This window comes from Dermacentor albipictus, unplaced genomic scaffold (assembly GCF_038994185.2).
Source record: "Dermacentor albipictus isolate Rhodes 1998 colony unplaced genomic scaffold, USDA_Dalb.pri_finalv2 scaffold_11, whole genome shotgun sequence".
NCBI lineage: Eukaryota > Metazoa > Arthropoda > Arachnida > Ixodida > Ixodidae > Dermacentor > Dermacentor albipictus.
In genome coordinates, this window is record NW_027225565.1 from 10,654,751 (window position 1) to 10,672,838 (window position 18,088).

Below are 18,088 nucleotides of genomic sequence, written 5' to 3' on the forward strand. Positions count from 1 at the left end.
TTGCTGAATGTTAATCTTGCGGGCTCCATATGGGAGTCGCGCTAGACTGCCGATGTGTGTCTTGTCTTAAAATATGTTAATCTGTAAGTAAATCCTGTTCACCGAATTCATCTCTACGACTCCTTCAAATGGTGGCAGCGGCGAGGTAGTCCGACGACCCCTACATCTGCTTGACAGCCGTAGGATCGTCCGACGAATCTAATACTGCCCTTCTATCTGCAGACTCCTCGAAACGCCTGCAGCCGGCACCTTCCAAGGCGTATCACCTCTTTCTAGTGACTTGTATCGTTGTATCATTCTTTTATTGTTGACTTCTATCATTCCCCATCCAGAAGGGAAGAAGTGCCCACGCGGGCACTACGCACACATCGTTGTGCAGGAGAGCGCGCCGCCTGCATCATCATCATCATCATCGTCGTCGTCATCATCATCATCATCACCACCACCACCACCACCACCACCACCATCTTCATCATCCAAAACCTTCATTGGCTTCTATTTACAGGGTTATTTGTGGCAGTCTGTCAGGGTCATTTTTGACGCTCTTTGCTGGGTTTAGTAGGGGTGGGACCCTTTGTCCAGGGCTCCATTAGTTTCAACTGCCCTTCGTGCTCGCTGCACGAGACCAGTTTGGTCCTAGCAGTGGTCGCCGGCCAGCTGTGCCTGCCATTGCTCCCCACTTGGATTTATGATTTTGGCGACTGCTGTCATATGTTGGCATTCCCACGTTATCTGTTACAAGGTGGCTACCGGATATTTATCTGCGCATCTGGCGGGGTACACGTTTTACTGTGTAGATTTAAGTTGGGCAAGGTTCCTGTCTGCATGGAGCTGTCTCGAATAAGTGACCTACGCCCTCGTGAGTGATTTATGTGGGGGAGGATAGCGTATCCTGGTTCCCCTGCAGTAGTGTGCCAATAAATCCGAGTATTCACTGGTAACAGACGGTGGACTTTCGAGTTTGGATTCTTCGGGTACACGGATTGCATACCGTTGAGCAACATGTCCGTCTCTTCGTTCCCCGGCATTCCTGCATTGCCCGGCACCCACAGGATCTTGTGTTGGATCGGCTGTGGCTGTGTTGTGTGGAGTGTTACGCCGCCTCTCATCTCGGGGAGTAAGTAGTACACAGAGGGCGCGGTGGCCTATTCTGCTGTTGAGGAAATGTGAATCAGCTGGAATGGTTAGTGATTTGCCGGTTCTGAAGCCATCCGCCGCAGTTAGAGCGACGGCTCCTCAGCTTCAGTCACGCTTCTTCAGTTTATTGAGGCGCTTGTAATTTCGGAAAGGCTTGCGTTGAAGACCATGGCCATTCTGCGTCCTTGTTCGCGATTTTGTGCGGCTGCGTTCACGTACACTACGTCGTTTTTGGTGGAGAACGTGCGTTTGATGTCTGTGCGTTGGATGTCTTCAGCTGATGTCGCGTCCATCGGGTTCCCTTTTTTAAAATATGTTTGCGAAACTTTCACAAAGCTTGTAATAGAACTTACAAAACATATTTCTCGTTAATAATTTTTGCCCGGCATATGAAGGCTCCCCACGATTTACAACGTGAGTCTGTCTTTGCCGTCCGGCCTCGAGGTGACGTGCTAGTGACGTTAGCCAATGAAACTAGGCGCGTCTATGGGGTTAAATATGACTTGTTCATTTATGAGACGAGCTCGGCAGAGCTCACGAAGAGTACAAGCTTGGCCGAACGGCAGGCCTTCCCTCATAGCGCCCCTGCTCTTTGAAGTCTCATCGTGCCTTATTCTGGCACTTCGAAGATGCCCAACCCCATATGGAAGCAACAGATAATCAAACCAAGAAAACATAGGGAAAGAATTTGTAGTATTACTTGGAGTGTATAATTGATAAGCTAAGGGAAAATCAAAGCCGATGAAAAAGCACGTCCACTGTCCCAGGGCACCATCCCCCTCTCCATGGGCCGTCGGGGGACTGTTCACGCTCCTCTGGCTACTGGTCCGGCGGGCACGAGTACTGCGGCGGCTGCCGCCGCCTCAACGTGCGCGGATTCCACCCCTGGTTCAACGGGCGGCACAGCCGGCAGCTTGACGGACATCATGCGAGCCATCTCGCTGCTCTCGCAGCAGGTCAACTACATCGTTTCGGCCACCTTCGGCTTCCCGCCCGCAACCTTACCATCACCGGCTGGCTCGAAACTGCCGCAGTTCCACGGATTTCAGAATGGGCCTATTCTGTGGGTACAAGCATGCCAACACGCTCGGCGCTCGCCATGCCTGGCCCGACAACACGATATTGCTGGTTGCAGCGGGGAGGTGTCGAGGTGGTGCCAAGGCGTGGGGCAAGTACGAAGGTCACAAGTGCCGGTCCTTGGCAGAATGGAGCGCAGCTCTGGCGGCTGTTTTCCGCCCGCTCACTTATGCCTACGAGGAGCCCCTGCAGCACTGCTCAGCGGCCGGAGCTCCTGAAGTGCACCACCTTGAGGTGGCAGTGGTGAATGCCTGAAGAGAGAGGTACGCAGACGTCCTCACGATAGACACCTACTCACCGGTTGTCGCCGTCGGCTACACAACAGGCCGTGGGAAGCGCATGACGACCGCCGGTGCTGTGTCGTCCCACCACCGAGCGGTGCATCACAAACCAGCCCAGTGGCTCCACCACGGCTAGTTAACACGCAACAGACCACCGCTGCTATTTTGACATGGCAGTTTACGCCAGCTGAACTGCACCGACGAAAACCCTGTGAGCTCCGGAGCAGCATTATCTCGCTGCTGCAGCTGCACGTGGTAATATTTTCACAAATAGCTTCCCCATCTGCCCTGCTTTAGACACGGAATGCGAGCCATTTTCTCCACCACTGGTCTCGAACTCTGCGTCGGCATCCGACGCTATACCATCACTTCCAGAGGCCGAGACCACTTTCCACCCACAGAAGCCGGCGAAACGACTCCTAAACTAATCAACGCCGGGGCGCATGGAGGTGCCGACGCTACCACTCCAGGAACCTGCCCTGTCTACGTATCGCAATGGAGGTGCTTCCTGACTCGTCGGAGCCACATCCTTGGGTGTCAACGCAGTCGTTGGCCGAATTAGCGGCCGTTCACACCGCACTGAGGGAGACCTCGCTCAAGGTCATTGTCATCAAAGACCTGCACGCATGCGAAAGACGTGCAGGACGCGCAAGTCACCACAATAGACACGCAGCAGACTAGATGCGCAAACCACGCGGTTTTTTCGTCAAGTTCGGCTGATTCGAGCTCAACGGGTAGTCTCGATAAGTCAGCTGCACCGTTGCGAAGAAGCACGCGACGGCTGAGCAGAGGGCCTGCTCACTGTACAGGATGTCCTTTCGTGCATGCATGCCAAATTGCGACGGGACAATCGTCGACGAGCCTGCGACCAGCGCGCAACCGAGCCAGTGCCGCCCGCCATGAGAAGCTGGTTGCGCGCTGGACGGCGCACCAACGACGACTTGACACCCTGCAAGCCGTGGCGGAAACTTGCAGCGTGGCCGAGTGCGGAGAAGAGATGTACTTGGGCGCGGGCGCTAGAAAAGTAGAGCAGGCAGAAGTCAACAAGGCGTTCTGGCGGACGGCCGATTTGTCTGATTTGCTCTGTACTATATATATAGTTTGCGCCTTTGAATAAATACATTATAAGTATGCCTAGTATGTGCGGCATTGAGTTGGTATTAACCATTTGATTGATAATCAAAAGATGCCATCTACTACAGGTCTTGATTTTATTAATTCAGCAATGTTAAAGTGTACGGCATTATTTTCGTCTGTTATTCTATCTAAACTGTTTGCTCAGTCATTACAGTATTTATCGCTTCCTACAGACCGGAAAATGGCTAGGGTGGTTCCAGTCCGTAAATCAGGTAACGCAGATTGTCCCGACAACATCCGACATATCTCATTAACTAGCATTCCATGCCAAATCTTGGAACACGTAGTATAATCCCACCTCATCGATTTCCTGGAGAGCAACTCGTTCTTCCATCAATCTCAACAATGTTTAAAAAAGAAACTTTTTCAGGCGATACTCAACTTTTCTGTTTCATTAACGATTTGTTCACCGCCTTGGATCAAGGATTTGATATTGACTGTATCTTTTTAGATTTTGCCAAAGCGCTCGACACCGTATGTCATGATCTACTTACCCATAAACTTAATGAGCTTAATATTGACCCAAATGCCTTGTCTGGAATTAAAGAGTTTCTTTCTAATCGAACTCGATATGTCACAACGAATGAGTATTCATCTGCTTTATCAGCAGCTACACCCGGATTGCCACAAGGCTCCGATCTTGGGGCCTTTACTTTTCTTGATTTATATTAATGATCTCCCCTAACTCGCACATCATATATCCGGATGTATATCCTACGGACAAATGCAAGACATGTGAATCCAGAGCCACTCTGGAGCATATATTATGGGAATGCCGAGGGCTAAATAGCAATAAAGAAAACGCGGCCTCTAGCAGCAGCCTTCGCACGCGCTGGGAAGCCGCGCTGCTCAGCCCCGCCCTCGAAGATCAATTATGGGCCGTCCAGCGGGCCGAGGATGCCGCCAGGACCCAAGAACTCCTGGCCGTCACCTAGGCGGGGCCTTTGGCCCTCCCCACCAACTCGCAGGGCACACAATAAAGTTCTTTCTTCCTGCTCCTCCGTAACTGTGCAACATCACCATCAATTATTCTGTTCGCAGACGATTGTGTAATATACCGAAAGATCACTAACACTGATGGTTCATATAAACTGCAAGGGGATCTTTACAATGTGTCATTCCGGTCTATGAAATGGCTCATGAAACTTAACGCTAGCAAGAGTAAGTCGATGCGCGAGTCACGTACGGCCAGTAGTGGCAATGAGTGAAGATATGTACCGAATGACACTTTATTACAATCTTTTAACGCTCACAAATATCTCGGCCTTCACATAAATAATTATCTGTTGTGGAATATGCCTACTAATTGTATTACTGCAAATGCAAATCACATATTATGATATCTTCGTCGTAATTTTTCCACTGTTCCTACTTCTGTAAAATTGACACTCTACAAAACCCTAGTTTGCTGAAAACTAGAATGCGAATCTGCCATTTGGGATAACAATCAAGCATGACTATAGCCCCTTCCCTTGAAGCGATTCAAAATCGAGCAGCTTGCTTTACCTAACCATTCCCGCCATTCCAGTGTAACATGTATGACAAAAACCTGAATCTGCCAGATCTTTGATTACGCCGCAAATGTGCTCGCAGTTGCCTATTCCCCAAGGTTTATCGCTCTAACCACGCACTCGGGAATCAACTTATCACCCCACCTTTCCCCGTTGCATACCGTTATGAGCACAGATATAAAGGTGCCGTCCCACACTGCCGAAAGAACAACTACCATGATTCTTTTTTACCCCGCACAAGTGTCGACTGAAATAATAATAATAATATTTGGGGTTTTACGTGCCAAAACCACTTTCTGATTATGAGGCACGCCGTAGTGGAGGACTCCGGAAATTTTTGACCACCTGGGGTTCTTTAACGTGCACCTAAATCTAAGCACACGGGTGTTTTCGCATTTCGCCCCCATCGAAATGCGGCCGCCGTGGCCGGGATTCGATCCCGCGACCTCGTGCTCAGCAGCCCAACACCATAGCCACTGAGCAACCACGGCGGGTGTCGACTGAAACCACCTTCCTGCTTCCATCATTCAGATCGCAGATACGTGTTCATTCAAAACAGCAGTTTACCACGCTATCGCTCAACATTTTTTTCCCTTTATACAATTGTCTGCATTTTACTTTGCTCTGTTACCACCCCTTTCTGTAATGCCTGCGAGTCTTGAAAGTATGTATATTAAATAAATAAAAATAAATAAATAAATAAATAAATGTGTATTTTTGTGTCCCCATTAACTGCAGGTTATGTACCATTTGAGTGTTGTAACTCCAGGACTGTACGTGTTAATGAAGATTTTTTTCCTTTTCTTCCTTTTTCTTTTTGGCTGCCGCACTTGGTTTCTGAAAAATCTACCCGTCCTTTTAAGTTGAACCATAAGAATGATTATTAGCTAGATTTTTGCCCTCCTCCGTTTTTTTTAACTCACGATAACGTGCATGCTTTAAAACAGCTAGGATATTAATGTTCAAATGCAATGCTGTATCTGACAGCTTTGCAAGAGGGAAAAAAAAGAACGTGTAATATGTGATCGTGTTGAACCCGAATATAACCAACATAACCAAACGCGAGGCGCGTTTAGAAAAAAAAAAGTAAAACCAGAAATACTTACGTTGAATGCGTGCAAATACGGTAAGCGTATGACCTCGTTCTTTGAATGCCATAGGCGTACAGCTGCGGAGGCGGGCGGGTGTTGATTTCACGTGCGACCGTTTCCGCAGTTTCGCCCTGACCCCGCAGTACCTTATAACGGCTTTGCGCGTCAGTATGCCGTGTATCATTTGTCCACTTGCCATATTTGTATGGACCTTGAGCCTAAACTTGCCTGTTTGCCCGCAACTGCTGTCCTGTGTATAGTAGTAGCGCTTCCTCGCCTTCTCACTTCGCCTTTTCCCTCTCCCGCCCTCCCCCCACATTATATATATATATATATATATATATATATATATATATATATATATATATATATATATATATATATATATATATAGTCATATCATAAGAAGCCAACAAACACTTACACCAAGGACAACATAGGGGAAATTACTTGTGCTTAATAAAAGAAATAAAGAAACGATAAAGTACCGGAAATTAAAGTGGTTGAAAAAACAACTTGCTGCAGGTGGGAACCGAACCCACAACCTTCGCATTTCGCGTGCGATGCTCTACCGATTGAGCTACCACGGCTTCGTTTTTCCCATCCACTTTCTTGGGTATTTATGTGTCCTAGTAGAACCCTGGGAATGTTAGCCAGCGCCACCACTCACAGACCTTGGCGGCGGACGTGGAACGTCTTTTTTGCCGCAGGCGTCACGAGAACGTAAAGCATATATATATATATATATATATATATATATATATATATACGTATAATATATGACCTTAGACTTCTGCCAAGCAAAGGACCAGGCAGGATTCCGTAAAGGCTACTCAACAATAGATCATATTCACACTATCAATCAGATGATAGAGAAATGTGCGGAATATAACCAACCCTTATATATAGCATTCATTGATTACGAGAAAGCGTTTGATTCTGTCGAAACCTCAGCAGTCATGGAGGCATTACGGAATCAGGGTGTAGACGAGCCGTATGTAAAAATACTGAAAGATATCTATAGCGACTCCACAGCCACCGTTGTCCTCCATAAAGCAAGCAACAAAACCCCAATAAAGAAAGGCGTCATTCAGGGAGATACGATCTCTCCAATGTTATTCACAGCATGTTTAGAGGAGGTATTCGGAGACCTGGATTGGGAAAAATTGTGGATAAAAGTTAATGGAGAGTACCTTAGTAGCTTGCGATTCGCTGATGATATTGCCTTGCTTAGTAACTCAGGGGACCAATTGCAATGCATGCTCACTGACCTGGAGAGGCAAAGCAGAAGAGTGGGTCTAAAAATGAATCTGCAGAAAACTAAAGTAATGTTTAACAGTCTCGGAAGAGAACAGCAATTTACAATAGGCAGCGAGGTACTGGAAGTCGTAAGGGAATACACCTACTTGGGGCAGGTAGTGACGGCGGATCCGGATCATGAGACGGAAATAATCAGGAGAATAAGAATGGGCTGGGGTGCGCTTGCCAGGCATTCTCAGATCATGAACAGCAGGTTGCCATTATCCCTCAAGAGAAAAGTATATAATAGCTGTGTCTTACCAGTACTCACCTACGGGGCAGAAACCTGGAGGCTTACGAAAAGAGTTCTACTCAAATTGAGGACGACGCAACGAGCTATGGAAAGAAGAACGATAGGTGTAACGTTAAGGGATAAGGAAAGAGCAGATTGGGTGAGGGAACAAACGCAAGTAAATGACATCTTAGTTGAAATCAAGAAAAAGAAATGGGCATGGGCAGGACATGTAATGAGGAGGGAAGATAACCGATGGTCATTAAGGGTTACGGACTGGATCCCAAGGGAAGGGAAGCGTAGCAGGGGGCGGCAGAAAGTTACGTGGGCGGATGAGATTAAGAAGTTTGCAGGGACGGCGTGGCCACATTTAGTACATGACCGGGGTTGTTGGAGAAATATGGGAGAGGCCTTTGCCCTGCAGTGAGCGTAACCAGGCTGATGATGATGATGAATATATGGGTACCGCCAGCGAAGAGTGGCAACGCTGTCATTCATTTCACGACTGCGTCATTTCTACCAATACCACCAGGAAGAAGTTAACGTCGAAGCACTGCCTGATATCTGCGACCCTACGTCATCGAATGGAGCCGTTCCAAATAACGCACCTTACCTTGGCCGTTAGGCTTGTCAAACGGTGCGCCCTGGCACGGGAACATTGTTTGCTTGCCATTGCAATCGTGTATCTATTGTCATGGCTCGTCAAATATTGCGTCCAGTAGCTTTTGTGCGTTAGATGAATCAATTCACTTGTTGGATCAAGTTGTCTACAATTTCTCGTGCTGTCCAAAATCGCGTCGCTACCCATCCCCCCATATGATTTCAAAAAGGTCCACATTTTATTATTGGCGTTACATTACCATGCGCATGCCTAAGAAGTGTTGTGTTCCCAACAACCGGGGAAAGCTCGACGCAAAATGCGAGGTGCGTGCGTTCAGCTTTCGTTGCCATAATCGTCTGTGCTCTAAGTGGATACGCTGTATACATCACAAGATCTCATTACTTCTCAGCACTATACAGGGCGAGTATTGTCAAATACATTTTAATTAGGGTTGGCCCAAACGCTCTTTAAAAATATGTTGTTCGCAGAGTATTTAACCGGTACCAAATAGCGACTTCTAGCGAAAGTTTTACCGTGTGTCGAGCAGAAATATGTCACTTGCAGATAACATCCCTTACACACGAGCACACGGTACCAGAGAGAATCAACGTTACTTGATGTAGAAGGATATTTAGAAGAAATGCAGAACATAAATGTTTTGCAAAGGCATCAGCAGTGTTCGAGACATCGCCATTTTCATCATCAATACATACAGCTCTTCTTACAACCGTGAGAGTGCGCGTAGCTCCTGAAATATTTTGATTTACTTCTCGTGCTGGCTTCAACACGTTCAACTTGAAAGAAGTGATCATTGTTACAATCAAATTACAAAGGTAATGACAGCGCCTAAATTTTTCAGTTTCTACATATCTAGGCCTGTTGGCCCAGCTTTTCTGTGTGCGCGGTCTTTCAGATATATTGTCGTGTATAGTACTTTACAAGACGAGTGAGGAATTTTGAGCCATTTTGTAGGTACGAATATGGGCAAATAAACTTTCATGACCTTCGCAAAGCAATTAAATCAACATCAGCTGTATATAGCTGTAGCTGTAACTGTATATAGCTGTATCAGCTGTAAGGATATATTGCGTTTCTGAGCTACCAGAGTTAAAGGAACACTTAAGGAGGGGTGGAACTTGCAATAATAATAATAATAATATTAATAATAATAATAATAATAAGCTGCGTAATCATGTTCTCGTGCTTCTACTTCATCTTCCCTACCATTACCCCGTCCGAACGTACAGTCCGCAAGTCCCTCTTATGACTGTGTTAATGTGACTGTGTGTTCATATTTTGCGGCCCTCTCACAAGCAATCCTTAAAAAGGAAGGCTGAATCCTGTCAGCTTTAAAAGGGCTTCCTTTCGAGCAACGCGGAGTGCAATTCCAGCGACCCCTGTGCATCCGTGGATTAGATTCCATTGCAGGGTATTACAGATAAGCACACAAACAGAACCATTTGACTGGTCTGGCCACATTGTCGCGAGACAGCGTTGTCGAGATGACGTCGTAATTTCTGAACACTATAGTTATCAATAAAAAAAAAACAGAATTACAGTGCAGGGCTCATTCAATTTCGCCCTTTATCATCGCCCACAAACGCCATGCTCAAGGAATCAACATAGCAACATATTTCGATCGCAAAAAACTCTATTATAAACACATATAAGAATACTACTTTCACACAAATACACTGAAAAAATTTTAAAAAGTTACGAAAGAAAAGTGCACCCACTCCCGGCAAGCGGCGCCACAGTTTCGTGGCACTATCGTCGCGGGATAGCGACACGGCGACTAGCTCGCAGCGGTTGCTGGGGGCGTCCTCGCCAAACCCTGCGCAGGTACACCAGCCCGTGAATGCCGTGGAGCCGCCAGTGCGCCCCCAAACGTCTAGTGTGGCCATCGTACCAGCGAACCGAGTGCGCATCGAAGTCGCCGGTCACCTGGTCAGGAGGGAACGCACGGTCAGCCACTCAGCTTGGATAAGCAAAGCTGAGGTGGTGGTTAGGCCGCCTGCAGAGCCCGGTGGTGTTGTAACGCTGCAGTTGTGAAGTAGTGCAGCCGAGCAGACGGCAGCCACACGCGCGGTGAAGCAGGAGACGACGGGCGACTCCTGTCGGGATTGCCGTACTGCCGTCTGCTCTGTTCGGGGCGAACCTGATGGAAGAAGGGAAAAGATGCGAATTGTTTGTGACTCAACCAGGGTAGAGTCAATATCCTCAAGAACGAGTAAAGGACTGATTTATCTTTGACACATCTAGGAAAGAAGGTTTGTCTATATGAAGGAGCTCTGCCAAAGGAATAGTTATGTGCTGAACAAGCTTTAGAGAGCGTAAGTGTAGAACAAGAGACGGGGCTTGCTATGCACTACAGCAGCATACGGCAACAGCAGCAGTTACTTCGAACACTCTCTCACCTAACCGTACACGGTGAAATAAAACCCTTTGTCTAATGCTTTCTGTGATATGGATAACGGATTTGCAGTAGCAGAGGAAAAAAGTTCTAGAGCTTTCAGGACATGAAAACTCAGTTGTACGAAAGCACTCAACGTGGAGGAAGGCTCATGAATGAGAAAAAACTCATCCACGCGAATTTTCGTATTTCTTTCAGAATTAAAAAAAGTGGAAGCGAAATAAAAATTCGGCTTTGTCATATCTCGTTTTCACTGTTAAAGTAGTATGACGCTTTAAAGGAAGCACTTCACCGTTTTTCAGAAACCAAGGTCCTTAAGTGATGGAAAATTCGTCCAGGTCCGCAGAGATCGACCTCATGCCCAACGCCTTTCATTGGCGGTCTTTCGGAGTTAACGACGCAGTTAACAGGTCACAGCAGGAAGGTGAATTAATCGACATCTCCCAGCACATGGACACTGAACATCGGAAATCAGTTCTACTGAGGAGCGCAAAGGGAGGAAGGACCATGAAAGGGAAAATTGTCATCCACCCAAATCCATGTGTTTCGATTTGTCGACTCATTCGCCTTCGTGCTGCGTTCACTGAAGCTAGACTAGACGGGGTCGCCAACAAAACGGAATTTCTTCGTAATTAATACAAAACTCGTAATGCCAAGTTTGGCCTGCAGTCTTTAATTTCAATGTGCATTCACAGACGAAGGAGAAAATTAGTTTTATCTCCAATCCCTGGTCCGTATAATTTTGGTAAAGGGTATGGGTGCCAATAGGGCTGCACAACATCATCTGGCACGCAAAAGTTCCGAAAAAATTCGTTTTTGTTGCGCCACTTCGAAGTGGTGACTTTTCGTAGTTTTTTCACATCGCGTGACTGGCAGGCGAAGTGGGCAAAGCCCAAACACATTCGACCAACAGCGGACGGCTCTTGGTGAAAAAGTCGCAGAGTATGAAATTGTTTTTTTTTTCTTTTGCTAGAGCTAATGATTCATAATACGTCATATGAGTTGAAGGGTTTTCCTGACGTCACGTGAAAGACAAGCGAAGTGTTGGTGGTCCGAAAAAATTTTACCAATCGTGGAGGGCTGATTGCAGAAATGGAATAGAATAATTATAATAGTTTTGCGTTAATGCGCCCACGGATGTTTGGGTAGGTCATGGCCAAATGTAGCGAAACGAAGCAAATTGTAAAAAAATAAATTAGTGCTAGTCATTCCTTTCACGAAAGGATTCCTTTTCCTTTTCCTCGTAGCTTCAACCAGGCGATACCTTTTCTGTAAGACCATATTTCACCACCATATGGTCTACGGACTGGTCTCACGGAAGACTAGAGATTGCGAGGCAAAAGTGGCTACAGCGACTTTTGGCTTCCGCGTATTATATCCACGGTGGATCGACAACACGCAGCAACACATTTTCTCTATCGCTTCATTGTTAAGTTGGCGCGCTTGTTTTTTTTTTCTAAATATTTACATACCAGTTGTATGTTTATGGTATTTCTAAAATAAAAAATAAATTACGGTGTTTTACGTGCCAAAACAACAATCTCATCATGAGGCACGCCGCAGTGCAGTACTCCGGAAATTGCGACCACCTGGGTTTCTTTAACTTGCACCTAAATCTAAGTACACGGGTGTTTTCGTATTTCGCCCCTGTCGAAAGCAGCCGCCGTGGCGGCCGGGATTGGATCCCGCAACCTCGTGCTTAACAGCCTAACACCGCTGCCACTAAGCAATCACGGCGGGTGTATCGTACTATTTATCATCCTGCACGCTTTTATCTATAAGACGTACTTTCGTACGAACTTTATCGCATCTATTATACTCCTGTGATATTGCGTCTTTTTTCATGGTAGATGTATATGGTTCAGGTGTCCATAGAGAAGTCAAACAGAAAACAAGCCCGCAGCCTCTAGCTTTCCTCTTCGTCTACGAATTCACGTAAGGTTACCAACGGTGCTGTCCGCTTTATGACTCAACACATGCAGTTTTAGAAATATATCGTTCATATATTACTCAGCTACAAAGTATTAGACTTGGGGCAGCTCTTTACCTCGTGTCTACTTTTTCTAGGATTTCAAGTTATGTGTGACTGAAAGAAAACACGGATTGTGCGAACTAAAAGTTTGCTCTTCACAGCCCGTATATTTTTACATACTCTCTCTATCTCATAACAGCTTTGACTGTAAAGTCAAATAGCCCAGAACTGGGTACTAATGAGCAGTCTACATGTCCTTCTACAAGTACGGACACCGCTATTTGACGAAAGCGCTACAATCCCTTCGCTGAACGATAATTTTACATTGAAAGATTACGCTAGATGATTACCCCAAGCCGGCCTATAGGCAGTGGTTAATCGTGACACCTCGGCTTACACGAGCATATATGTGACCTACAATCACGGTGTCTCTTACGAGATAAGATGGCGTAAATGGAATAGTAATGAAAGAGGCCGCACATTGACTGCAGCGTATTAGTTGGACTGGTGTTTGGCTTACCTCGCGTGCAGCCTACAAATGCGGCTGCTCGGTGCAGCCACGCCGTGCGTGTCGCCGTTGCTCTCAGCCTTGATGGCGTTCAGCATCGTCAACGCGCACGGCAGCGGGTCACGTGGGTGGATGCGTAGCCTGCAGCCCGAGACGTCGAGGCTGCGCTCGGCAGAAGTCACGTGGTCGCACTCGACGAACCGGCCACTCGTGGTCGCGGCCGCTTCCGATCCACGCGTACTCGGGTCTCGCGCACTGCGTTGACAATGCATGGCGACAACGAACACTGCTGTTGCAATGCACATTCGTCAAGCAAGGCTCCGATGAACGCCGCAGCTCGTCTCACGAAACGTGTCCTGCTTCATTGGAAGCAAACAGCGCCTTCAGAATCGAAACACTAACGACGTCATCGCCCATCCGGGAAGCAGGAAAATAGATTCTCGCTGCTAAATTGGGTATTCTTACCATGCATATGTGCTACGAAATGACGATTGGCGCGGAATATGCATGTTGGTTCTGGAAATCCAACTGCCATGTGTTAGGATATAAGATAATTTATTCTAACTCATCCTAACCACACTGAAATGGTTTTATAGATTGCCAAAAATTATTCTGTTTATTCCAGCAATTGCTATTTTTCGTTGTATTTCAAACTTGATGTTAAGCCGCGACCGAAAAGACCTCTACCAGCGGTATTCCGTGTTAGGATTTATCTCTTCGATTTTATTTATTCACAAACAACTTCAATCGAACCAATAAAGAAACGTAAAAAAATAAGAAAGCGCCCTAATAAAATACTTCGCGCTCTACTGTGATTAATACGTCATGCGCCACTCGATATACTGTCAGTTTTTCGTGCCAGAATTTCAAGACTTTTTGCTGTGTGTTCAATTTAGGCACTTTTTTTTCATAAAGGTGCAAAAACCTGAACTTCATCCTTTGATACCCCGCTTTTGTCTATTTGACACAATGTGGTATCGGAAAGGTGCCCTTTGGGACAAGAAAGTGTCTGAATGCACACTTTTCAAATGATAATTTGCTATTTGATTCTTATGCAATTTTTATGGTAGCAGAGAGCGGCATCGTATATACAGAGGAGCGCCAACTTATCACGTACCCAAAGATGTTCTTCTTGTTCTCGTTGCTATTATTATTATTATTATTATTATTATTATTATTATTATTATTATTATGGGGTTAAAAACAGTCAGACGTGTATTTACAGAATATTTACAACAATTATATCATCTGACAAGATGGTAGCCAGCGCGCGAAGCCCAGAACGTCGTCTTCTTCCGAAGATGATTAAAACTTCTTCTTCGTCAGCTTGTCACATTAATATTATTAATATATTATTATTATTATTATTATTATTATTATTATTATATTTATTATTATTATTATTATTATTATTATTATTATTATTATTATTATTATTATCATTATTATTATTATTATTGTTATTATTATTATTATTATTATTATTATCGTATGCTGCTAAGTTCTTAGCCCATCTTCTTGATACCATTGTTCGCACACGAAGATATATCAATACAATAACCCTGAGTCATAGGCTGTAAGCCTTCCTCAAACAATGCTATCCAACGAAATGACGTGGTCTAGCTGTGAGGAGAGTTGAGATCAGTTGGGGAACCAACACTACCAAGCAACGAATGGATAAATAAATATGATAGGCGCTATATTCACGCCTAGAAGATACAAACCTCCTAATTTGCGGATTGGTTCTCCTTGGCTCAAGTCGTGTTCGTCTCTCCTTCTCTAGACTTTTTGTAAATGAATAGCAATAATTGCGCTTTCGGCGGGCTTTATCTTCCTTCTGCCAGACTTCGCACAAGTCCATTCAAGGCGCTCAATCGTAACTCCTTGCTTGGCCTTGGGACGTGAAAATTAAGCGATGAAATTCTTTGTATTTGCGGCATATAGCGGAATACAACCGACTGCCTGAGCCCACGTGTACATTTAAGGCGTAAACCTGTAACTCAACAAGTTACACGCTGTCTTTCTTTTCTTTGCGAGGCAAAACAACCCGTCAATGGCATTTTCGCAACAGTATAGAAATAACATAAAATTTGTCCACTGAGGATGTTTGGAGTGGTCCTGACATATGATATAGAAAACACCGAATTGACCGTTACCTCTGCATCAGTAGGCGCACGGTGAACCCCGAGGCTTCCACCGTCTGGTGCCAGGCTCCTTGCGCGGTCCATAGTACTTGCATGGTGGTACACAGATGCACGGTGTCCTTGACGCCCATACCAGCGAGCGGGTACCACTCGGCCCTCGGGAACAGCCTCCTGGGATGTCCTGCGTGGCTGCCGCAAGTGCGTTCGTCGACCGTGTACCACGGCTTGAGGTCCCGATTATCTGGGAGGACGTCCTCGGTGGCCAAGTTACTGAACGCGTGGGACGCGTCATCCTTGGCCCCATCTGGAAGTGCAGCGAGTGAAATCGGGGAAGGCGTCTTGCGGCATGGCGTCTCTTCCGACATGGTTGACAGGCAGCCTTGGAGGAGACGGTGAACTTCGATGCCGCTAGGTGCGCCGATCTCCATGACAGGTAGCAGGACGATGCGGTTCGTTTCTGCGATGGTTCTACGTGCGTCCGCCACGATTAGCTGCGTGTTCGAAAGCGCGAGACAGATTCTCCTTTGTCGCGTGGGCCTCGCGTGCCAGCGCGTGAGGGCGTGGCCTCCGTGTCGTTCTTCTTTTTCCTCTCTTCCATTGCTTAACCTTCTTTAGCGAGTCATGGCGTCTATACGGAGGGAGAATAGTACTTTTATCGGCCGTAAACTAGTAAACATTGGCTATTGAATAAATTGACTAAATAATGGAATAATAATAATAATAATAATAATAATAATAATAATAATAATAATAATAATAATAATAATAATAATAATAATACTTTCTAATAGTAATAATTCTGGCCCGCTCGCGAGCTCTAGCGGTCAGTGAAATTAGCTGAAATGAGAATGTGTAAAACCCGCAACCGCTGTACAGATATGGGCAAAATTTGTTGCATTTAATAGATAAGGTTACAAGCTATGAAATATGATTGATAAGAACGGGTAAGTCCAAAAAATATTCATACGCAAATTTTACACATCGTAATCCTCCAGCAAAAAACAGACAACGCACTTCTATCAAGTGCATCTCTCCGAGAAGATAAAGCGGGAAAACGGCATATATGAAATCATAGCCTACGTGAAATTGTTACAATGTTTACAAGTGTGTTGCGGAAGTCATCATAAAAATAGTGGTACTGTTCAGAAAGGTGGGTCCTAGATCACGTTTATCTGCTCTAGCCGTATTATTAGGTGTAGTTTAGTGATTGGTAATTCTGTTTTTCATTGCTGAATTAAAGAGTTGTAAACATGGCGCTTGGCTTTCGTGTATTTTGAAAATATCGAACAATATTGATATTACCTTTGTGTTCGAAATGCAACAAACCGCATCGAAATTGCTGTTGTGGTTGCCGAGTAAAAAGAAATCTGGCAGTTTTGCACGAGGCGAAGCATCGATTGCGATAGCAAATTATTAGGCGTCTATACGGAGGGAGGATAGTACTTTTATCGGCCGTAAACTAGTAAACATTGGCTATTGACTAAATTCGCAAACATAGTTTTACGCGCGCACACGGAAACATGAACACATCTCACTCGATGAGCGCGGACGCCCGCTGTAAAAATGCTGGCGTCACGAGGACGGCATATGCAGCGAGCGAATTGACTCTAGTGCTGTGTCTCACTTCAACGCGTTCTAAGCGCACACGAAACTATCAGCTAACGGCACACCTACGACTATGAACCGACCACCTGTCGCTTTCACGATAGGGCCGGCGCGACCGCGCAAAGCCGTGGCATACGTAGACGCCGCCATAGGAGAACGTGTCTTCTCCTACTCCCCCCTCCCGGTGCCTTGCGCCCGAAGGAAGACGGCGGGCTTGCTCCCCGCTTCCCACGCTTGCACGAGCGAGATCGAGCCTCCATCTTTGGCTCATCCTCACACGCTCTCACTAGCACCTATAGCATGCAGCTAGCGGCCACGCCGTTATGGAACTTGGACTTTATACGGAATATCATGACGACCGCGGTGACGGCCTAAATGTGCCTGGAAGTGTCTATATAATTAGTTTTGCAATGAAACGATGAGGGCTCCCCAACTAAAGCTTAGGCTTGTCACACATACTGTTAGCAGAGGTACAGCGCGTTCAAAGGTGCCAAATCGCCAGGGCATTGAAGTAATGCAATATGTCAACGTGAATGTCTGCTGTTAGTAATGGCTGTACGGGGTGGCAACGTGCCAGCTTTCAGCCCGCCGCACGTGTTCCAAGCCCTCCAGACGAGGCGCCTTCCGAGAACTGCGGATGACCGGCAGCCACGTGGCGCGCGGTCAGCTCTGGAATGCGGTATGCCGCCGCGCCACCCGGGACGGAGCACAGTTTTACGAAGCCCTCGGTCTACGACACCGCGAGCTATGCTGTACCGAGAGTTGTACAAAGCCCTCTGACGTCGGCTCCGGAGCCTTTGTGTGTGAGCTCGAACTTGTGTGCATTAGTGTGTGTGGGCCAAACGGCGGGGCGGTGGCAAGTTTACAATGATTGGACGAACATTCCCGACCACTCGTGCTCCGTCCACGCCGAACGATGACGTCAAGCGGAGAGCTTATAAGCAGCGTTTGGCGGCTGCTAGAGCGTGCTCCTGTCGTGCTCGTCGTAGGGAGCTGAGTGCTCGTTGTTATGCTCAAAATGTAGTAGTGAGCTGTGTGCTCGAATACTGTTTGCTGAATGTTAATCTTGCGGGCTCCATA

At 46.3% G+C, this 18,088-nt stretch overlaps 1 protein-coding gene across 3 annotated transcripts; it reads right to left on the minus strand.

Annotated features, from left to right (window-relative positions):
- Window positions 1-1,830: 1,830 nt before the first annotated feature.
- LOC139051249 (uncharacterized) lies at window positions 1,831-15,946 on the minus strand. Of its 3 annotated transcripts, none has more exons than XR_011509286.1 (4): window positions 15,416-15,946; window positions 13,272-13,514; window positions 10,103-10,524; window positions 1,831-3,511 (listed from the first exon to the last, which is right to left on the minus strand). XR_011509286.1 is itself a non-coding variant. In XM_070528238.1 (3 exons), exons 1-3 carry the CDS (start codon window positions 15,829-15,831, stop codon window positions 10,341-10,343), a joined length of 843 nt encoding a protein of 280 aa, XP_070384339.1. In that variant the 5' UTR covers window positions 15,832-15,946; the 3' UTR covers window positions 10,014-10,340. The 3 variants fall into 3 exon arrangements, 1 of the variants encoding a protein (XP_070384339.1); XR_011509287.1 differs by lacking the exon at window positions 1,831-3,511 and having other exon boundaries at window positions 10,014-10,200; window positions 10,276-10,524; XM_070528238.1 differs by lacking the exon at window positions 1,831-3,511 and having other exon boundaries at window positions 10,014-10,524.
- Window positions 15,947-18,088: the final 2,142 nt, after the last annotated feature.

Coding starts and splice junctions, on each gene's coding strand:
- LOC139051249 (XM_070528238.1), bottom strand. CDS start 15,831: ATGGAGATCGGCGCACCTAGCGGCATCGAAGTTCACCGTCTCCTCCAA. Junction 13,515..15,415: donor GTGCGCCTACTGATGCAGAG/GTAACGGTCAAT, acceptor TTGTCAACGCAG/TGCGCGAGACCCGAGTACGC. Junction 10,525..13,271: donor ATTTGTAGGCTGCACGCGAG/GTAAGCCAAACA, acceptor TTCTTCCATCAG/GTTCGCCCCGAACAGAGCAG.